This window comes from Rhipicephalus microplus, chromosome 8 (assembly GCF_043290135.1).
Source record: "Rhipicephalus microplus isolate Deutch F79 chromosome 8, USDA_Rmic, whole genome shotgun sequence".
Taxonomy (NCBI): domain Eukaryota; kingdom Metazoa; phylum Arthropoda; class Arachnida; order Ixodida; family Ixodidae; genus Rhipicephalus; species Rhipicephalus microplus.
In genome coordinates, this window is record NC_134707.1 from 20,031,045 (window position 1) to 20,055,222 (window position 24,178).

Here is a 24,178-nt window from a genome sequence, read left to right on the forward strand (position 1 = left end):
TCAGCGCTTCATATCAGCTTCTGGTGTTGCTAATCCGCATGTTCCAATTGGCATCGTTGCGCAAGTGCAAACAACTGATTATAGAAACATCTGCAACTCTTCAACATATGTCTATGTGTGCGACATTTGTACAGTAATTTGGCGTCGTTTCATGACGTGTCGCTCAATAAAAAAAAATTGCAACACGGTCACCTTTCTTCCGCTTGCTTCGCATAACGTGGATTCCCAGGTACGTGGATTCTGCAGAATTTTTTTTACTTCTTTTCTCAATGACGCTCAGTTGTTATGAGTCATGACAACCATGGCGTAGCGTGTGTGCTTTTTTTTCGCCATATTTTGTACTTTTGTACCCCCTCAGGAGAACCCGGCGCGACAACTGAGTTGAAAAGCCCATTGCGCAAAACTGCACGCGTGTAGCTCGGGCCACGTCGCTCTTATACAATCAAAGCTAATCATTCTCGGGCTAACTCGGCAGCAAAGTCGGTGGCAGCTCGAAACAGACGACAGGCACAGCGATTGTATTATCATGGCCGGTGCAGAGGTGCTATCGCCTAGCGATGCTAGCTTTATTGTACTACAACACTCACGGCTGACTGAATACGTCGATCACGCGAATGGACCATCGCTCTGACCACTGGCTATACGCGAAAAGAAGGAAAAGCTTAGGGATCAAGAGACGCGGCGTTCCGCACTTGCTCCCCTGTGCGAACGGCTGAGAACAATCTCCGAAATTTTCGCTTGCTGCCGCTGCAGTAGAGATGCGAAACTTCGGGTAATTTAGTGCAATTAAATAAACCCCGTGTTTTTTACAATATTTTGCAAAAAAACATTTTGTTAGCTTGTGGTAATGCTATATTGCCAAAAGTCAAAAGCGACCATTTTCCATCTGTAAGCCCCGCCATTCTGGTCTTGCGGTTAGGGTACGCGGCTGTTCACCCGAATTTCGCCGGATCGAATCCCGCATGCGGCGGCATGCATTTTTGATGCAAGCGAAAATGCTGTAGGCCCGTAAGCTCAGATTTTGGTGCAGGTTAAAAAATACCAGATGGTCGAAATTTCCGGAGTTCTCTACTACGGCAACTCATAATCATATGGTGGTTTTGGAAAGTTAAACCCCACGTATCAATGAATCAACCAATCAATCGATCTATTAATATGCAAATAACAAATAGGAACTTCATTCTGTCTTTTCACAAAGCAATACAACATTTATGTGATCAAAGGCAGGTCAAAAGTACCCACGCAAACTCATTCAGTTCTCTGCGAATGGGTATGACTTCTTGGAATTGCTACGGCTGAGAACAAAAAAGTCCACATTACTATTTCGTCATAACTTAGATTACGGAAAAGTTCATCAAGATTGTAAAAACTCGAGGTTTTCAGTTTCATTCCGAGTCAGTATCACTGGCTTCATCTGTTGCTTTCTTCATTATGCTGAGATGTCACATTGGAAAATGCGTAGCTGCTGTTGCAGTGCTTACATGCAGCGGTTTCCCGTTTCTCGCAAATGGTCTCCCCGTCTGTGAAGTACATCAGCACGTCGCAAATCTGTCTTACGATTGCAGAAACTGCTTGCGCATGGCTTTATATGCGGGCTTCCGCCTCGGGCTGCAGACGTGTACGAAGGAAAGTCAAAACTGATCAAAAAAGCCACAACTTTGCCGCAAAGGCAAAGCAATGAATGCGATAGCAACAAATTGGAAGATCACGTGCAGAATGGCAAGCAGACTGAAACGTGCCCCACGTTGTTCCCGCACAAATGACGTACGAAGCGTACTCACAGGTACAGACGAACGTGATTAAGCGTCTCAGTTGTTACTTTTCTGTGTCTGAAAAGCGCGCCTTTTTCGCAAACGTAGGCTGTGCAACGATTACAGGGACCTTTGTGCACCATTTAACTACGACACAATCGTTCCAGTGCAAGCCCGACACCAGCAAAGGCATATAATAGTCCCCACCGGGAGATAAGGACGCATGAGAGATCATCCGCCAAAGTAGGTGTGAGAGATGACAGCCGCCGCGTTCTCATTGCGCCATATTGCTGATATTGCTGAAAACAGGTAGTTACCCCCTCCCCCGAGAGGCCCGCCGACATCGGTAAGTGGTAGATGTAAATGACTTTCCGTTTCAACGTTGAAGGAGGTACCTATCAGTGGCTCAGTGGTTAACGACTCGCATTCGCGACGCGGAGGTCCCACGCTGGATGGCGCGTGCTGGAGTCCTTTTTTTCTAGATTTTTCTCTTTCTCGCGTGAAAAAATATATATTTAGACGTATACATACACTGTGCATGACATCGACGCTGATGCCGGTGGCGAAATCCAGCCGCGAGTGTCCATATAATTGCTATCGCAATAATAAGGGGCACCAAAACATCGGAATTCGCCCCCAACACGACCGCACCGGAACGAAGAAGCTACGCTACCATCTAGCTATATAGGCTTGATTGATTGATTGATATGTGGGGTTTAACGTCCCAAAACCACCATATGATTATGAGAGACGCCGTAGTGGAGGGCTCCCGAAATTTCGACTTTCTGGGGTTCTTTAACGTGCACCCAAATCTGAGCAAATGGGCCTACAACATTTCCGCCTTCATTGCAAATGCAGTTGGCGCAGCCAGGATTTGTTCCCGCGACCTGCGGGTCAGCAGCCGAGTGCCTTATTCACTAGACCACCGCAACAGGGCAAGCTATACAGGCTGACACTGCTGTCGACTTTAGGCGATGTTGATAGCGCGCGGTCACACGTTGTTTGGAGTCAAGGTATCAAGTGCGATGTTTCGGCTTCATGTTCTGCGTTTTAGTTTAACGTTCAACTCTAGATGTTGTATATAAGCTTTAGTTGTGTACGTCTTACCCCCCAGAAATTTAAGCAAATATTTACAACAGCACTGAAAAAAACGAAAAAGAACTGTATTTCAATAAAATTTTCCTGTTTTAATTTCGCACTTTGCCTCTCTACGCAGGAAGAAGCTTCGTGGGTAAAGTCTGCACACAGTTCATTGAGAAATCTTGGAATTTAGCAGAACTATACAACTAGGCCGAACACTAGTTCCAGTAATGGTTCCAGCCTTAGTTCATTATTGCAAGCTGCGCACATTTCTTCTGTACTGTTTCTTGTTTCCTGTACTGGTATTACGTTTACTATTGCCAAACGAACAATCTTGAGCACAAGCTAGTGTATGTGCGCTTTTTTTTCAACTTTTTTCAACAACTTTTCTTTGAACTTTGGTGCAGTAAGAACGCCCACGTGTACAAGGTCATTGTCTCTTATGGAAGTGTGGACCGTCGTAAAGGCCGTAAGGTCGAGGCTTCAAAGATGCTCATTCACAAGGGCTATAGCGAAAATAGGATGTTGAATGACATCGCCCTTCTTGAGGTACTGTGCATCTTTCCGTATTGTAGTTCATTGGTGTTTTCTGACAGATGGGTGCATATGAATTAGGACGTGAGCGTGTGTTTTTTGTGCACTTGACTGTATAGCTAAAAACATACTGTGGAGACACCTGTTTAGTTTCTATAATTCGTGAGTGCGGAAAATTGAATGCGCTGCATGCAACTACTTAAAAACGTGGCCATACGCAGAAGTACAGTACCTGCGAAAAACCTTTAAGGCATTAAGTACACAATGCTGATGCGGACTACAAATAATGGCCGAGCTTGCAGTAGTGGGTTATAAACGTTTAATGGTTCACTGGTTAAGCAATTCGCAACGTATGACGTAAGATTAAATGTACGAAACACCGTACTTTTCCGCCACTGATGTCTTTAACCGCAATCAAGCAAAAAAAAAAATACACCACCTCTTGCTGAAGGGAACCATCTCTAAATGTGAAGCAGCCGGCACGTACGCCTACACCAGCAGTTCCTTTGACGCTGGTACTCATCGCGGCGTAGACGAAAGAAGAAACCTGTTGAGGCACAAAGCACGCAGGGTTGAACTGGTGTTTTCTACTCAACATGCTAATCGCTGCTAAAGGGCAATGAGAGAGAGAGAGAGGACTCGGATGAGACACAGAGACCCGCAGTCCACTTTTAGTTAACACACACACTCCAAATTTTTATTGTTCAACAACGCACAGGAGAAATCTTCCAGCAGCACTACTTCAGAGGTCAGGATGTAGCGCTTATATATATACGGGGTGGCTAGTGAACGGCTAATAATCGGGAGCAGTCGGTTTTTCAATCAAGGAACTCGCTAGCATGCAGATACGGCCTGCGTCGGCGTTGGGAGGCGACAGAGGTGAAGCAAAGGAGAGGAGAAACAGAGGAGAAGGAGATGCAACAGGCTGTGGGGTTGTGAGTGCCACGGAGAGGGCCCCATGTAAGAGAGAGAGAGAGAGAGAGAGCGAGCCTAGGCTAGGAGACGCTGCCTGCGTAGGTGTTGCGATGAGAGAGAGTGGAGAGCGTCGGAAAAAAGAGTGGTGGTGGTGGTAGTGGTTAGACGATGAGAAAAGGCACCTAATTTCTGCAACCCGGTCGGGAGCACGGCGCAGTGCCTAAAAGAAGAGTGGGAGACACACAGTAGGCATACGCGCAGTGGAACGCGGACGCTACCAGATCAAACTCGCTCTCTAGATGCTTCACATGTGAAATAACCAGGATGGAATGTAATTCGAACTTGGGTCTTCTTCGTGGCAGTCGAGTATTCTACCACAGACCCATGCCAGTACTAACAGCTATTCCTTAAAACGACACTATAAAGGCTTCACGTTGTGAACTAATTACATTAGCCTATGTATGCAGGCTGTCCAACATAAATTAAGCCAAGAATTTGAAAACGAAAGACACTTCAGTGGCGAATTGAGCGAAACGCGTATTACTATCACTAGCCTGTTAGTACGCAGGCAATTTTTTTTATTTCTCCCCGTGCAAACAATTAATAATTATTTTTATATCCAATTTCAATTAAGGACTGCGAACTTAAAATATGAACACTGAGATGTAGAGCACTTTCAGAAACCACAGACAAAATTGCTTCCTGTACGATACGTCTAGCGCTGTTGTTTTTTCTACGTTGTAAACAAAGCCTATTAGTGCGCTCGCGGTCTGTCACACAGCTACTTTTCACGTTTCGCTGGCTTTCTTTAGAACGCGGAAAAAATAACAGCGCGAGACGTATCGTACAGGAAACAATTTAGTCGGTGGTTTTTGAGAGTGCTCTACATATCAGTGTTGATATTTTTGGGTTTCCAGCCCGTAAATAATATATTACGTAATTAGAAATTATAAAACTTGGGTACGGGGAGAAATGAAAAAAACATGCCTGAGTACCTACAGGCTAGTGCGAGCTGTATGCGTTTGGTTCAATTCACCTCCTAAGTGCCGTCCACTTTCAAGTTTTTGGCTCAAGTTATGTGGGACACCCTGTCTAGTGTAGCATAGGATAAAGACTGAGGCGCGATGGCAACCTCACGACGTGGTGCGCAGTAAAATGTAATGTACTCGTTGCTTCGCACGACAGACCTTTTGTTGCTGAATGTGTGAGTGATATGTATGTTTCTGATATAAAATTGGCAATAAAAGGTTATATTAAAGGGGCGTGCTTCAGCGGTTAGAGCACCCGTCGCCTGCCATCGCAAAACAAGAGGCCGTGGGTTGGAATTCCATTTAGACAGCTTTTCCTTCAAGTTTTTTTTGTATTTTATATTGTTCATTTCGCTACCGTATTTTGGTGGAGGAAATAGGCAAGGAAATTTCTAATGAACTCTGAAATAAAGGACTTTCATGTTATATTGCGCAAGAAACGGACACTATAAGGCGAGTTAAGCTATCACCACTGTGCAAGAATACCTTAGGTGAGCGAACGCCGGGCCTATCCAGTGCCCGATAATGTTCCGCTTCACAACGAGCCCGAGAGATGGCGCTAGAAACTTTGCCCCGACTCCCCCTCCTCCCTCTCAGGGTAGGAAAGCCCCGTACGTAGGAAAGCAGCGGCGCCCATTTATCGTCGCCACAACCCCCTCGCCGCACTGTCAACCTCCTCCCTTATCACCCGCTCCTTCTCGGCGTCAGTTTATGCGTGTCTCGTGGTTGATATAACGCGATAACCCGGTTTTCTCCGATTTAGAAACCGTCGGCCACGTGCAGGTTGTGCCTTGCGGAATTCGCCAGCAGCCCGCCACGGTCCCGAGTTCGGCGAGCCCTCTATCGGCACGCCGAAAACGAGAACATAATCGGTCTCTTCCAGCCAAGCGCTTGATTCGCGGCGGCGTTGGCTCACCTAAAGTATTCTTGAACGGTGACCATCACTACTATTCTGAAGCGCAAGTTATTGCTCTACTGAATGTTACCAACACTGTCCTATGCAGGTGAAATACCCGTTCAAGTTTCGCAAAGAAGTCGCGCCTATCTGCCTCCAGATGACTCCTGTGCCAATGGTCGACAAAGAAGCCGTCGCAGCCGGATGGGGATCTTATTACGTTGGCAAGATATAATATCTTCTTTCTTGGGATAAGGTGTTGGACAAATTCTACGAAACCAAAATGATCTGTTTAATGATCCTAAGGCTAGCTTTCTTGCAATGCACTTAGCCCAATACTTGCGGAATATAAAGAAGGTCTACAAAGCCGCGGAAATCGCGTGGGGCAACGATTTTCGTTTTTGATTTCGGAGTGATACTTGCGACCTAAATGGGATCTAACTAGAATCGTATGCTCGATTGGCGGGCGCACGTTGGTGAACCTGTTGCTGAGTTCACGAGCATTTTTAAATAATCCAAGTTTACTGCTAGTGTTTAGTACAATAACATTCTTTGTTGCTCGTATTACCTACAATAGATCTCCTTGATTTCACGCAATTTCATGTAGACACAACTGAAGCGTTTTCAGCTGCCAACACCATCTTTATTCCGTCATTCATTTTCGCTTCGCAGGTGGACCTGGCTATAACTTTCTCCGTCACACAACAGTCACTATTTACTCGGATGAAATGTGCACTTTGCTATCTATGGGAAGCTCCTACTCAGCCACCCTTCAATGTTGTGCCCACAAGCGAAGCACGGGCGTCTGCTCAGTAAGCCACAATACTTATGAATTATCTACTTCCAACCAGCCCCCTCGACAGGCATGTGCAAAAACCACCTTCAACATTAGGTATTAAGCCAAAATTTGTCAAATGTGTCTGAATACAACCGCATGGCACATTTTTTTTGGCTAGCTCACAATAAGTGGTGCTTACAGCTCACCCGTTTTTTTTAAGTGTTATTCTGACTGTAAGTTAAACACCTGGGCACCCTGTATTATTATGAGCCATTTCCTACATTAGGCTCATGTTGTACACATCATGGGTACATTCATGCTGTCATTCACCGACCAATCATTAGGTACTGCGGCAACGTACCCAACAACACTATCGCCTCTGCCTTTTCATTCGTCCTTAAATAATTCACATATTTCTGTTGCGATCGCCCGTCCAACCTCTCTCAACACGTGTTTGCACACCTTTTAATTGTGTTATTCGCAAGCTAATCTAACCACCGGTTACTCATCCAACTACCATTAGGTGTGTTGATGACAAGTAATCTGTCATTCTTAAGGGCTCTTCTTTTACCACACCATATATATATATATATATATATATATATATATATATATATATATATATATATATATATATATATATATATATATATATATATATATATATATATATATATATATATATATATATATATATATATATATATATATATATATATATATATTGTCACTAGCGTCAAAAGGTCTTCTACTGGGAAGAACTTAGCCGGTGGAGAGGCGCACAGAAAAACACAAGGTTTGCGCGGTAGGGGAAGCACTGTCATGGTGAAAGCTGGAAAAGCGACCTTTCAGAGCCTTTTAAAAACACTCATTGGGTAACTACTGCAAGCACACTTGCTTAGTACAACGTGACACAACGTGCATAATCTTTAAGGGGTGCCTACGATGCCGGGGCGAAAAGGCCCCATCAGAGACTGCCTCGTAGTTAACGTCGTTCACGCGTCGCAACACTTTGTAGGATCCAAAGTAGCCACTGAATAGTTTTTCTAACAGTCTTTGGCGTCGAACCGGAGTCCAAACCCACACTTGATTGCTTGGATTGTAGTCAACTTGTCCATGGCTAGCGTTGTAGCGCATGCATCTGTATTCTGCTCGTGCGTATTGTGTAGGCGTGCTAATTGACGCGCTTCTTCAGCGTACTGGGTAAGTTGTACAGCGTCAGGCATGACCGAAGCATCGAAATTGTGTGGCAGCATCGCATCCAGCTTGGTTCGAACCTCACGTCCTTGAATAAGATGGAAAGGCGTGAATCGCGTAGTCTCCTGAACAGCAGTATTGTACGCGGATGTGACGTATGGTAGCCCCTGATACCACGTTTTGTCCTGGACATCTGCGTACATCCGTGGATGACATATCGGCGATGGTTTTGTTGAGTCGCTCTGTGAAGCCTTCGCTCTGCGGATGATATGTCGTGGTACTGCGATGGCTCGCGTAGCTGAGCTTGAATACGTCATGAATGAGCTGGGCCGTGAACGCTGTTCCTTTGTCAGTGATTACCCATGAAGGGCACCATGTCGAAAAATAATCTGGTCCATGAAAAATTGGGCAAATTGGAAGCCGTAGCGCGTCGCAGTGCTTTTGTTTCGGCGTACTTTGTCAAATGGTCTGTGGCTACTACGATCCACTCGTTGCCGAAGATGACAACGGAAAAGGCCCCAGTAAACCTATTCCTACTTGATCTAATGGCGCCATAGGTGCTTCGATCGGTTGAGGAAGCCCCGTGGGCTTCAGTGGTGGGCATTTGTGGCGTTGACATTCCCAGCAGCTTTTCGCGTATCGCTTAACGAATGCGGAAGGCTTAGGTGAGCAGTAGGCTTGTGGAACTGTGGCGAAAGTTTGAGGGGAACCTAAGTGACCAGGGGTAGGCTCATTGTGGCAGGCGAGAAGATTGTCGTTACGCATGTCAGTTGACACGACTAGAAGGTAGGTTCTCTCCTTACCGTTGGAGCTTTTTTTTATATACAGAACTCAATCTTGCAGGTAGAACGACGACAGATTCTGAGAAAGGTGTCCAGGTAATGAGGAGTTGCGCCCTTTAATGTTTTCGATAATGCGTGGATTTCGTCGTCCTCGCGCTGTCATGCACTGAGATCCGCTGTAGTAAGAGCCAGTCACGAGGCTGTTTATTGAGGAAGCTCTCGTGTAGGTTCGTGTGAACCAAAAACTGATGATATAACTGTCGTCGAGAAATGAATCAACGAGATTCTTTGTTTCCACCAAATACTCAACACTCTATATACTTCAGGAATCCCGAAAGATAAATTGCAGGCAAGGAACACAGCACGCAAAACTTGAAAGATGTTAACAGAAAGAACATATGGCTGAAGACGCTAACAATGCGTGGAAATAAATGATCGGTGAAAATTACCTTTAGCACAACATAGTGGGGTGCGGTGCTTGCAGCGGAGGCTCTGCTACCAAGACATGGACGCACTCACGCAAACGGTGACAGCGGTGATGCGATTGAGACGCCCACGTCGTTGACTGGCAGGTAAAGCAGCGTTGAGGTGGTCGAGGTCAGTAACCTTTCGGCGTTTGGCAGCCGCAGCTCAGACACGAAGCTGTAGACATTTCTTGGCTAACGCCAGAAGACCAGAAAAAGCCTGACGCCGTCAGGTGACGAGAAGAATGTGGGAGCCCGCAGTGACCTTGATGCAAAAGCTCTGCTGGCAGCCATCGCCGCGCCCTGGCTACCTTCTTCACATGATCGCGACTCAGCTACGTCTGCCTGGCTTCACTGTTCTTCTCCCGTGACTGTCTTAAATCCCCGTTGAGTTACCTTACTGGCTCAAAAATGTTCCCGCCCACCCGAGCCGCAACCTAGCTCCATCTTTGTCGTCCTCTTTGGTTCAGGCTGATGGTAACACGCACTTTTTAAACGCACACAATTACATCACGAAAGCCCTTTTTAGGTTTTTTCGCCTTGAAAAACTGCATATAACGCGCGTTTCACCACACACAACACACACCCTACCCACGTTAACTACAATCTTACGATGGATCCATTTATTGTGCCTTGAATGTTCCCACAAAATCTATTGAAAGTCCACTTCACATTTCACAGCCTAGCTACAGCGTCCTGCCCAAACCTAAGCAAGCCACACTTCCCGCTAAATTGTAGTTTTAAATCCAGAATATATATAGACTATGAACGTCCATGCCCATAAGCCTAATTTCAGATGCAGCGACCGGCTCGACAACTCGACTCTCGGAATTGCGTCTCATACCCTATAAACAGCATATTTGTTTCTTTCACGTGAATGTAAAACGAAAACCTTGTATTGCCTCCGATCAGATACCTGCTTGTAGTTCTGCCTCGGGATAGCATGACAATTCGACGAGTTGATTGCCTTAGTGTGGCAATACATGGACAACAACAGTAGCGTATGCCACAAGTGTTAGCGGTCTGCAATGCTCTACTGCCCTGTGTAGTCACGTCAGCACCTTGTCTAGGCCCAGACGTCTTTAAGACACCAAAGATTGTAACCTGAACGATTTTCTGATCAGTTGACACCACAGAAGGCACCTGAGCTTCCTCGTTGCTCAAAGAGCTTTGCAGTGTAATTGGCTTGCTATATTCTTGTTCACTTCCTGCAAGGCTAGCCGTTTTACTGTGAATACATTCAATATTTACGTTTGGCCCTTCCTGCCTTTCAACTTCGTCATTTGCCACTGGCTCAATTTGTGACACTGCCATGTACACTTGGACAGCTGTTTCTGCCCTCTTTGTCAGATCTCTTGTATAAATCTCAACAGAACTAAAATTTGAACTTGGGTCTGTTTATAATATAGTTATCCACATGGCCATAAGCCATGCCGACGGCATCTGTTATTACAGCTGGCTGCACGCAGACAGACACTGCTGCAACCCCTCTGAGCTTTCCACTTGGCTAGCACGCAACAAACATGCTCCTTCCTCTAATTTCTTTTTGATTTTTGAACGAAATGATTTCGTAGTCGTTTCCTGCTCTTCGCACGGAACGCTACACTCTCTACTCTGGTATGACTTAATCACTGCGCCACGTTGAGGCGAGCTAACTATGTTTCTCAACCATGCCCGTGCCACTGCTTAAATTTGGTAGTGTTACGCGGGATGACTCTACGGCGAGAGTTGTCTACAGGGCATGACTCCTTGTTATGCCACTTGTTTTGCTTCGTGCACCGGAAGACTCGGCGTCCCTTCTAGAGACTGCCCCTTGGTTTTCGGATGTGCACGCCATGCGAACATTCATTGCCTTTTCATCTGTGCTGTCTAGAGAATTCAATACCTCGTCTATTAATGTGCTTTCCGTTGCACCAGTTCGCGTAGCCAGATGGCTATACAAGGAACTCGAAAGTTCCTTCTTTGAAACTTCCTCTGAAGCCACATTGATTACGGTCACCAAACATCGACAAATCTCTCCCTCACTCTTCCCTTCAACTCTGCCGTCTACCTGTAGTGAATCTGCTCCTAAAGTTTCTTCACAGGCGTTATCAAGCCTGCCATCGGAAAGAGTCACTGAATTACTCACAAACGAGAGGTGGCACACGCACACTTTCTTACGGCTTCCGCTTCGGGTCTACCTCCCACCTTTAACCACTTTGAGCTCACGGTATATACTAGTTCACTGTATTCATGGCACTACGGCCCAACGCTCGCTAAACCTTTCTAAAACGAAGGAGGTTACGCCCAGCGAGTATAACGTAGCAACCTTTTCTTGCCAGATAGGGCTCAATGTACCATACGAGCACACACCGACGGCAACGAGCATTGACAACTACAAACCTGTATCGATGTGGTTTTCATTATAAAACCATGAATTGCTTTAAAAAACGCCTGGCGTCTTTCGTTAAGCAGCTGGCGTCTTCTTTTTGTTTTGCTTTAGAGACATCTGGCGTCCTTTCGTTTTGCTTTTAGAAAACATCTGGCGTCTTCCGTTGGTATATTTCATAATTCAATGGCGTTTTGAACAAATATTTTTATTGTTTACTCACGCACAGGAGCGATCTCACCAGGCACTACCTTGGAGGTAAAGAATGGCTGCTACTGGGAATGAGAGATGGCTGAAGTCGGCTTTTAACTCTTCTACTAACATTTCCTACTGGATCATTCCAATGGCTGCTAATGGGGAATGGGAGACAGGAGCATTCGGCTTTTAGTTAACGCGCACGCCGCGAACTTTTTATTGTTCAACAAAGCACAGGAGAAATCTCCCACCAGCATCACCTTGCAGGTCAAAATGTAACACTTGTTACACACTACGACTACGACAACTAGAGACGAAGGGGTGCCGCTTTTAGGAGCTTCGCCCCTAAAACTGGCATAAAGCGGTGATAGTACGCTCAAAGTCCGAGAAGACAACGTACTGCCTTCTTGTCACGTGGAACAGGAAAGTGGCCATGACAGTACTTTTGTCAGGGTCTGGTCGAACATCATCCGCACTGACAACATGTCCGAGGAACTTGGTTTCTTCGAAACCGAAGTGGCACTTTTCTGCTTGAAGCGTCGGGTTAGCGCAGCGCAACGCTTCCAGCACACTCTTCAGACGCTTAAGGTGCTCTTCAAAAGTCGCAGAAAACACATAATCCAGATAAACTAGGCAAGTGTGCCAATTCAGACCAGTAAGAACAGTGTTCATTATGCTCTGGAATGTTACAATTGAAGAATAGAGGCCGAAGGAAAGCAGTTTAAATTCATATAGGCAATTCGGTGTAAAAAAAGGTGGTTTTCTTTCACGATCTCGTTCAGCAGCTTCGAACTGCCAGTAGCCGCTTTTCAAGTCTATCGATGAAAAATACTTCGACCACCAGAGTCTGTCGAGAAAATTATCGATGTGAGGCAGCTGATTCAAGTTTTTTTTTTAGTCACGCTGTTAGGTTTTCTGTAGTACACGCACAAGCGCAACGTTCCATCTCTTTTTCTTTACCAGAACGGACATGAACAGGGACTCTTGGAAGGTTGTTGTAGCATCTCTTCGACTTGAGCCTTTATTATATCACGCTCCTTTGCCGAAACGCGGTAAGGGTGTTGATTTATGGGTGAGGCATCGGTGTACGTAATTATTCGGTGGTTGGTGATGGGCGTCTGACAAACCTTCCAGGTGGACGCGAAGAACTCTTGAAATTAATGTAGCAGTTCACGTAGCTCGGTCTGCCGCTGCTCCGAGACAGTCGAGTTGACATCAACTTTGACAAGTAACGAAGTCACGTCTCTTGGTGTCGGTCCAAGCCCGTCGTTGTCTGATGTAGATGCGAAACATTCAGCAACATCCAGGACAGTGAAGGCAATAGCAATGGCAGTGTCACAAAACAGATAGCGATATTCGTTATTAAAATCTGTCTCAAGCAGCGCAGAGTGCCCGTCATGAAGTGTGACGAGGCTACGGGCAGCGCAGACACCTACCACAGAAACAAGCGCCAAATTGCAATTGGTGACCACCTCACCGTCCTGTATCTTGTGGGACACCACATCAACTAGGACGCTTGAACGCGGAGGCAATGGGGTGGTGTCGGCCGAAACACGAAATGTGCTGTCACGGATGTCATCGGATTTGTTGGTGAATCCAGCTGTCGAGAACATCACGGTACGCTCCCGAAGACCAATAACAGCGCCATGTTCCCGCAAAAAGTTAACTCCCAGGATTAAGTTTCGGGAACAGTCATTAAGTACGAGGCAGCTGGCGAGAAACGTACGTCCCCGAATGTTCCCCCTGATAGTGCAAATGTCGATTGGGTTGAGTACATGCCTACCAGCAGTAGGAATTGGTGTTTTTTTACGTAACAACTTTCATCTTTGCACCTGTGTCCAACAATGCCCTAACTTCGCGGTGACCGTCCATTACCACAGGTATGTCCAAAGAAAATCTCCTTCCAGCTTTCATCACTGTCGTTGATGAATTGCAGCGGGTTCGTGCTTGCGTCGATGGGAGGCCTTGCTTGCGTTGAGTGTTAGTGGCGTCATTCCCAAAGCTCGCTGTCGTTAGTTTTTCCACCTAGGGTTCGGCGAGCGAATCTGTGCCACCCCTGGGAGGCTCCAAAATTTTAGAGAAGTTCGTATTGGAGACAGGGACCACGACTGCCGCTGCACTGGCATGAGCTGCTGTGAGAGGTACTTTTCGATAGCTCTCGGTCGTTCACCGAATCTCTGTCGTGGCGAGTCAACGGCGAAACTCTAGAGTCCAAGGCAGCGATAGGGACATTCCCGGTACTTATGCCCAGCTTCACCACAGTGATAGCACAGTGCTGTCTGGTGCGCGCCATACGTCTGATTTTCTCGGAAGCGGCTGTCGATTTTCCAAATTCTGAATCGGCTGCAGCAAAGAAAGTGCAGCCTTAGTCATAGGTTGTACGAAGCGCAGTAAAGAAGGAATATAACGACTGCTAGCTTCCGCCTATGATGCACGATATGGCTCCGTCGGAACAGATGGGCATAAGTGGAAGGCGCCACTTGCAGGGCTTGTCGTACTTCGTTCTGTCGAGGCTGCAGATGGACCCCTAACTAGGTTAGGACTGGCACTGAATCTTTTGCAGCTCGTCGCCAACCACCGCCCGAATGAGGTTGCAGAGAAATTTAGTGTTTATACCACTCTCTGTACCTCCGATGTGGCCTACGGATGAACCAACAATCACTTGCCAGTCGTATACAGTGGGGACCTGCTGCAGCACTTGTTCCATATTTGTGGCTTCGGTCAAAAACTCATCCACAGCCTTGGAGGGACATCGAACGAGACCAGCAAAAAGCTGCTCCTTCACTCCTCGCATTAAATGGCGGAGCTTTTTTTCTTCTGCCATGTCCTGGTCGGCTCGACGAGAGGGGCTCGTCATGTCCTCGACGTGCATCATGACGGTTTCATTCGGCAATTTGGATGCGCGACTGAATCGCTCACTCGGCTCGTTCACGGCGATCGGGATTGGCCCAGCTTTGCAGCAACTGACGGCAAAAGGCGCTTCATGAGGAAAAAACTCACGGTTTTTGTACCATGTACGAGCGCCCTCCTCCAGGCTGGACTACACGTTCCTCATCTTGCCGACGTCGGTCTAATTATTGTAGTCAGAGACCCGTTCGAACTGAACCAGCAAGCCCTTGGCATTCTGAAAGGCTGAGCCATGGAACACCTTTGGCACTTGTGGCTTTCGCAGCGAATGATGCGCTGCTGGAGCGTTTCCCTGGAGCACCTCCCCGAACGTTCGAGGCTGCAGTGCCTTCCACAGCGTTCGCGGGTGTCACTCATGTCATCTCGGAAAGAGGTCCAATCTCAGGAGGTAGTCCGTGGATTCTTCGGCTTGCGCGGTAAACAAGCGTAGTCGCTGCAGGCACAGGGCTACCAGGAGGCGTGTAGGACATCAGCTGGGGGTTACCCAGCAATTCCACCAGTTGTCGCGTGCTACAAAAAGTCTTCAACTAGGAAGAAGTTAGCCGAGGGAGAGGCGCGCTGAAAAACTGGTAAGATGGCTGTCTGAAATCAAAACAACCACTGGAAAGGGCGTGCGCTGGCCCAGAACATCTTCTATTTTAGAAAGCAGCCATGACTCGTACTCGCCATATCGAATGGGTAAGCGGCAATATAAATAACATGGAGGCGCCTCATACCTGCTTGACGACGTTTAAATCGTCAGACTGAGTGCGGCTGCTGCAAGACAAAAATGCCTAAACTCAGTTCCGTTGCTGCTGCAGCAACAAGCCAATTTCTTGGTCTTTTCGGCTTACATATCGTTATGCACTTTCTCGTACATTGAGCTTCTCTTGGAGTCCAGCCTTTGCCTTGAATGACGAGCAGCTATGTTACCTACAGCCTTTACTATGAATGACCAGCACTTATGTTGCCTGCACACTACATACAGGGCCCATGCCCAGTTCCTCGTGTTGATTTCTCAACACGAGGAACTGTCCATGAAATTCGTCTGTTTCCTGACCCACGATGCTTCCTTCTTGTCCCTTCAGGTTACACGAGTCATGTTCGTTTCCATTGTTCGGTTCGTCATTCTCAATTAACGTTGAACTATCTAAGCAAGTCGTTAAGTTTCTGTTCGGTAGATAAGCACCGGTAAGATTCTGATACGTTTATCTTTCCGGGAAATGTGAACTATCTGTCATTACTTGCGAATGCACGCCAACTGTGCACCAGTTAGCCTGTATAGTTCAGTGAGACACAGAATGAACTGCACATTATCAAGCCACAATTCGGCAGGCAGACGCTGGTTGCTAAGGTGTGCTGTAGAAAACTAGGTGGGGTTGTCTAGACTCAGTATTGAGCAAAGACACACATTTTGTCCTTTGGTCATCTACCTAATTGTGAAACTTGTGGTGCGACACCTACCACACTACAGATCCTTCTAGAATGCCTTGTACAAGGAGCTAATATCGCAAGATTTGTTTCAGTTACCGTGGCGACTGCAAACTCCACTTTTACCTTGCAAGTTCATTGGCAGCGAAGTGATTTTTCAATCTGAATAAGTGTTTTTGTTTTTGCACTTATTGGTTTTCATATATTGATGTCCAGGTGGTTTGTGGAGCTATCTTTTTAGAGGCTTTCGTTAGGGTCGTTATTTCAATAGAACGTACGTGCCTGCCTTACCTTGCCTTCAAGCGCTAAGATTAGATATGCGTGACAAGTAGAAAGGATTTTATGATCACCTACGTTCACAAAGATATTGTTGTAGCGTAGAAGTTATCAAGATATTGAAGTAAGGGATGCAGAAGAGGACGACATTGACTAGTGATCACATCAGCCGTTATATTAACAGATTCTCATCTCTTTGTTCGGCAATTTCTGTTGGTGCTGAATATCAAGTAAAAGAGGCATTCAGAGTAGTTTGGGTGTCTGGACCTAAATGCTTATTTCTAAATGAACCAGCCGATTGCTCCGCTAAGTCGTCAATGAGCGGTCTGATTTTTCCGCACTCTCCATCATCCACTCATGTGACTGCTGCTGGATTCAGCAGACGTGTGCTTATGGAAGTCTTTAGAAGTACAGCACTGACAAACTCTACTGAATATCACCATTTATTTTATCCCAGGCGAAGAGCCCTTTGTCAAACTCGTAAACAAGAAGTAGCTACCAAAAGGCTGCGTTTCCGGGTACCAAATCTAAATTTTTACCAACACAGGCCACCTCGCCGCGGTGGTCTAGTGGCTAAGGTACTAGGCTGCTGACCCGCAGGTCGCGGGCTCGATTTCCGGCTGCGGCGGCTGCATTTCCGACGGAGGCAGAAATGTTGTAGGACCATGTGCTCAGATTTCGGCGCACGTTAAAGAACCCCAGGTGGTCGAAATTTCTAGAGCTCTCCACTACGGCGTCTCTCGTAACCATATGGTGGTTTTGGGACGTTAAACATCACAAATCATCATCATACCAACACAGGCCTGCTCAGGCAGCTTCGCCACTGTGCGCGTTCTGTGGTGAACTGGAAACAATGGATCATTTAGTTTACCCACAGGCAGTTTAACACAATACGAAAAATCCTTTTGAAAATACTCTTACGCGGTATTGGTATGGGTATATGTGTGCCTTTCATTTTGTCTTTTGGAGCTTCTATTTCTGGATTCTCCAGCGCGACAGTATGCGCGGCCTTCCTGTACTATATAATGAAACTAATAGGTCGACTAATTATTCTGTATAAGCATGCTACCGTGTCTACAAGCTTATATACGTATAAAAATTAGAGTATTGCTCTTATTTAGGAATAAATTGCTTTCTTTTTTTTAAATAATTAAGTTTATTAGATCAAGCACCGCAGTTTTCCTAGATCATTGGTAATCTTTCTAATATATAAGCTCCATTATTTAAAAACTGCGCATTATTTTGTAGAACCACTCATCTCACTTCTTGGCCAATCCGCTGCAGTGGGTATGTGCCAGGGGCAATAGGTGAACAAGGACAAAAACTAAAACTGTCACTTTGCTGTTGTATTTTTCTACTCGAAATGTTTAGGAACTACGCTCGCATCATTTTGACGCAAGCGCTGGCTGTGGCTAAAGATAGAACTACGCAGCGGACGTGTTCATGTCTACCCCACGATTTCTCCAGAAGGTAATCTTCCTGCTTCCACTTCGATCGTGACTCCGGTAGAGCCGGTCATGTTGACTCAGCCGCACAATCCTGGCAACTTTCGTGGCACAGACGAGTCATATCGTAATTGTCTTGATCGCGAAATACGAACACTTTGCCACAGTTTTTCATTAGGACCCAGCAATTAGGCTGGTTAATGATGGCTTCTACATATGCGATACAGCAGGCGTGCGGTTTCAGGCTCATGATCCCTACATAACTAGTTGGGATTCTCGTAAGCAGAAGCTCCGTGGTCTTTTTGATAGACCAGGTGGGCGCCAGCGCATCCCTTCTAAAGGCCTGGTCTCCCGGCCCCAAACTTCAACCGAGTCGTCTGTATCGTACATACTGGATGTTCTCGCTGTTGGCCGTCGTACAGATACGAACATGACCGTCACAGACAAAGCATGCTATGTGCTCAAAGGGATTGCAGGCAATGCTTTCAATGAGCTGGTGCCGAAGAACTTCTCAACCATGCACGACATATTGAAAGAGCTCCAGCAATTCGAAGAACAGAAGAGTCCCCACATTACCCAGCAGTTCAGACTCCTTCCAAATACTGCCGCTGCGTCAACTTGGAAGATCTTCAGCTGACGTGCAGTCAATTTCGTACCACCGAGAGCGAAGTCTTTATCGTGCGTCATGAAATCGAGGTGGCATCTCTACCATCTATTCCGATGTGGCCATCCATTGATCCTTGACCAACAATCTCCTCTATTCAGCAGGTTGTGCAGGAAGAGCTAGCAAATGTTGGACTTCAGCCCGCCTACTGCCTCAAGCAACCTCGAGTGAGTGCCATGACGCCACCTGCACGTGTCCCGGAAATGTCTCCTCGCTACCGGGACCTTGCACACTGAAGAACGCGAGACTACAAGCCCATATGCAATCATTGGCAGTGTGTGAGACACAACCCTCAATATTGTCGCTCACGGACCTCCCCATCTCGCTTCTTTTACGGCCGTCGACGCTACGACAACCAGTCTATGCAGTTCGCTGCTCAAGAACATGAACCAAGCTTCTGTAACGTCAATCCAACGCTCCAGTCGCTCGCCTTCCCCGCACAACCACCACTCCTGGTCACCTCAGCCCTTTCGATATTCGTCGTACCAACCTATTGGATGCCCATCCTCGGAAAACTGAACGATAAAGCTTCCAGAGGTGACACTGCGTTGGCGCCTCGAATTGAAAACCCTCTGCTTAGCCTGACCATGGACCACAACCTCCTTGCTTTAGAAAAGGATGGTATGTCTGTTACTGCTCTAATTGACAACATTACCCATAATTCTATTTGTTGCTCTCATCTGAACTAATTAAGGTTCTCATGCCTTCTGAGTCCCCATTAGTTCGTGTTGCTAATAGAGGAACGCCGCCTGTGGTCGGAATGTGCACCACTTGTGTGGAAGTCGCTTACCTCCTAACTTCTGTCCTGTTCTATGTCCTTGCTGATTGCCCTCATGACGTTATTCTCAGACTCAATTTCATGAGTGACCACTACGTTCACATTGACTGCTCTGCCACTGTCGTGCAACTTGAACTACGCAACGTCCCCTTACGTGTCGGAGCCGGCGAGTTTGTCTGGCTACAACCCCCCCCCCCTACCTAGCACGAAGCTGTGTCGCCCTTAAACCGCACCCTAGTGTTCCGGATGGTGATTACGTCGTGTCTCTTTCTCGCCGTGTTGAGTGTTTTAATGGCACACAGTGTATTTTTTTCTAAACACCGTTATAGCTATCACGGCAAACAAGACATCTCTCACTCTTTTGAACATCGAACCCAGTTCTTAAATTATACCACAAGGCATTGCCCTTGCCACTTTATTGCCATCACAGGCTTGTGAAATCTCATCGGTGTCACCTGAGCTGCCCTTTCCCTTCTCTTCAAACATACATATAGCTCACGCACCTGCATCTTCAACACTGCAAAGAAATGTAAGAAACCTGCATGATTGCTTCAGATCTTTCTCCCTCTCAGGTATAACTTTATGATCTTCTCTCTACCTATTTTTGACTTGAATGGCAAACCTGTAGGTGAAACCTCACCAGTCAAGCATCGCATCGATACCCCTAACGAGGCTCCAAACCACGGGTATGCTTACCCCCTGTCGCTATCAGAGTGCCAAGTAATCCAAGAGGAGGTTGACAAGATGCTCACAAAAGACAATATTGAGCCTTCTTCTAGTCTGTGGGCTACACCTGTTGACAAGAAGGGTAACACTTGGAATTTTTTTGCAGATGTTTCTTTGTGGAGTTCACAGTTATTATGATTTGGTTCGTGCATTGCGCCAGCCACGCTCGAGGGCATGAGCAACACACTTTTGCGCAACATTAGGGCCCATCCGTCTTTGTTACCTTGACGATGTCATTGTGTTTGGACTGAATTCGCGACTCACCTCGACCGACTTGCTACCATCATTGTTTCGTGCGGCTGGTCTACATCTTAAGTCCTCGAAATGCAAATTGGGACACCGCAAAGTTGCCATTCTCGGGAAGCTTGTTGACTCATCTGGCATCGCCCCACCATGGTGGTCTAGTGGCGAAGGTTCTCGGCTGCTGACCCGCAGGTCGCAGGATTGGATTCTGGCTGTGGCGGTGGCTTTTCCGATGGAGGCGGAAATGTTGTTGGCCAGTGTGCTCAGATTTTGGTGCACGTTAAAGAATCCCAGGGGGTCGAAATTTCCGGCGCCCTCCATTACGGCGTCTCTCATAATCATATCACGGTTTTGGGATGGTAAACCCCACATATCAATCAATCAATCAATCAATCAATCAACTAATTTGGTATATGTCTCAATCCTGCCGAATTTCGGGCTGTTCTCAATTTTTTTGTACGAACTTGCGCCAAAAATGTTCGCAGTTTTGTGTGCCTATTTTGATATATGAGACGGTTTGTAAAGAAACTACGCGGACATTGCATGCCCAGTAACTTATGTCGTACAGAAGGACGTGCCATTTTTCTTGGGTCCTGGACAAGCCGCTGCTTTTTCACGCCTGATTACGTTGCTCACCGCACGGCCATTCTCGACTACTTCAACGCGTTCGAGCCAAGCAAGGACCACACTGACGCTAGCGACTACGGAATAGGGGCTGTGCTAGCTCAGCGACATTCCGGCCACAATAGAGTCCTTGCATATGCCAGTGTGCTGCTTTCGCCTGCCGAACGCAAATATTTCATTACTGAACGGGTCTGATTGGCAATTTTATGGGCAGTTCGCCATTTCGCACCGCGGTGCTACTCGCCAACTTCTCAAAGACCGAGGTCGCTACTTTCTATCTAAAGTCATCGGTGATATACTTCGTTCTTTGGCAACAAAGCACGAGCTTCAGACGGCTTACCATTCCCACACAAACAGTCTGACAGAGTGGATCACAAGATCACTGTCATGATCTTCATCTATGTTTCAACTATCATCGTGACTGGGAAACTGCGCTACCTTTCGTCACTGTCACGTACTACACCTTACGCCATGACACTGCTGAATATTCTCGCCTTCGTCTTCTCTCTGAACTAGAACCGACCTTACGCTTTGATATGCTAGGGTGCAGTCCTGCCAACCTGTCGAACGTATGCTCGCCACCACCACGGCCATATCATGGTATCATCACGGCCGAAAAGTCATGCCAGATTGCCTTTCGACGCCTTGCCGACTTCAAAGTGCACCAGAAGTACAAATATCACTACGAGCACCAGAACCTTCTTTTAATCCGGGCCACCTTGTCATCCTGCAGTCTCCATCTCGGCATATCGGCCTGTTCCTAATGCTGCCTAAATACTCCGGCCCCTACACTGTGCTACGCAAGCTAACTGAAGCTACCTATGAAATAGCACTTCACGACCCCGCTGCGTCTTCCACATCTTCAGACGTCGTTAATGTTTCTCACCTGAAGCAGTATTTTTTGTCGCACGCCTTCGAATAAGTGCCAGGTCGTCGAAACACCACCACGGATCAATGTGCGGTGTCACACTTCTCAAGATTTAGAAGTGAAGGAGGAAGAAGCAAACGACGTTGGCAGCTCATGAACAACCACCATTTTGCCTGTTGTCTTTTCCCCCTAATAATTCACTGAAATGTATTCGCAACAATGTACATTTTATAACCATTGTTATTCCTACTTTTCATTGCTGTAATTTTAGTTACGTATAGGTGTGTTTTACGCAATCATGTTGCCAAAACATTTTAGGCCCATAATAGTCACACATTTTTATTGTCAAACAATGTTCATCATTAACAATGTGTGACTATAAGGGGCCTAAAATGTTTTGGCAACATGATTGGTAAAACACACCTATATGCAACCAAATTTACAGCAATTAAATGTACGGTATTGTCAAACAATGTTCATAATTCGCATTGGCACCAACCTCTCCTTACATACAGTTAATTGAAAAAAAAATGTTCATCATTGTTTTACAACTCACATACATGAAAGGTTTTGGCCAACATTAAGCCCTGGTGACAAACACTGTCACCTTAACATTAATATGGTTTCGTACTGATCAGCCTTTACGCAGTCCTCTTTAGCCCCTTGGTTAACTGAAATATGGCGTCAACTTCATTTGAATAAGCTGATTGGCCTGTATTTATTGAACTTATTGATGTCTCTTTTCATAATTATTGATGTCGAGTTGGCATATTTTCAAAATTGTGGTATCCTTATTGTCTTTCAGCAGACCTCGTGTTACCTAAACTTCAGCGAATTTGCCTATGCATCCTCTACAAACCTTTCAATAGGTCCCCTGTTGTTATTAGTTAGATTTCCGCTTTTTTGTAGATACTACTCCTTCTGACGTCATTCCATTTCAGTTTACGATCAGCTTGATGATTGTAACAAATTGAGAAATTTCAGAAATTCAAAAACTGTAGTATTCTCATAAACTCAAGTAATTGCAATTCAGTATACACAAGGAGGTCCAGGAGTCGGAGACTGAATTGAAATGCAAAGATAGCTGTAATACTCTTCAGCTAATTAACTATAGCTATCTATACGGGGAGGTACCTTCTTCCTGATTTGTTAGTACAACCATCTGCTTTACTGCATACGTCTTAGTGCATACACGGCTCTATTGCTGCCTGGTTTGCTTAGATCATGTTCAATTCTCTTCATAGCGTACCTATACTGATGTCGGCTACCATAGGCCTATTCATAAAGTTTGAAAGTCATGCCAGCTACATTTTTGTGTGTCTGTTGTGCTTGATGCTTTCATGATGAGATGTTTTTATGAAATTTTTCGCGTTACAGAAAAAACTGCCCTGTCAAATGTCATTTAAATACGGGAAATTAACTTGAACCCACCTTGTAGTTCCTGACCTGTTGATCTAGAGCACGTTCGCACTCCCACAGAGAAAATCAAATACCACTGCTCGTCATGCATTCGCATCACTCGCAACCCGCAGGGCGCGGGTTCAAATCCCGGCTGCGGCGGCTGCATTTCCGATGGAGGCGGAAATGTTGTAGGCCCGTGTGCTCAGATTTGGGTGCTCGTTAAAGAACCCCAGGTGGTCAAAATTTCCGGAGCCCTCCACTACGGCGTCTCTCATAATCATATCGTGGTTTTGGGACGTTAAACCCCACAAATCAATCAATCGCATCACTCGCAATGCCCACGACCTATGGGTGGCGCACCGTGCAATCAAAGATGGCTGCGGAAGGATGATCAACCCGTGAACTCGCATAAGAAAAGATAGGACGCATGGACGTGCTCCCCGTGCCGCTTTCACCGGATGAACTATTGATTGTAAAATGAATGTATATCGAACCAAAGTACTTTCCCAACCGATAGGAACTGCTGAATGTTCGCTACCTCATTTCTTGCCGCAGTGCAAGGGGTGTGTTGCAAATAAAGAAAAAAAGAAGGGGTGGCGGGCGTGAGCTCGATTTGCGGGCGCTGGCTCGTTCAGTTGTTCCCTTGATTTTCGGTGTTGCCAGATGATCGGGGTCATATCCCTTTCTTCGTTCCTCACACTTCGTTCTGGTGCCGCAACCCACCCGGCCGTTTGGTCCTCGACTTTCGCCAATGGGTAAACTCATCGCCAAGCACCGCTTCGTTTAAAAGCCACCACGCAACACATCTTATCGCTTGATGACCTGCTGGAAGACTCGTCAAGCCCTCTT

At 46.3% G+C, this 24,178-nt stretch overlaps 1 protein-coding gene across 2 annotated transcripts in view; it reads left to right on the forward strand.

Annotated features, from left to right (window-relative positions):
- Positions 1–24,178, forward strand: part of LOC119164229 (chymotrypsin-2) — a 40,201-nt gene that overhangs the window by 10,617 nt on the left and 5,406 nt on the right. For both annotated transcript variants that reach the window (XM_075870379.1, XM_075870380.1), the window contains 3 exons: positions 3,239–3,380; positions 6,313–6,427; positions 6,876–7,015. In XM_075870379.1, coding sequence (XP_075726494.1) covers positions 3,239–3,380; positions 6,313–6,427; positions 6,876–7,015 — 397 coding nt within the window. The remainder of the gene's footprint in view (positions 1–3,238; positions 3,381–6,312; positions 6,428–6,875; positions 7,016–24,178) is intronic.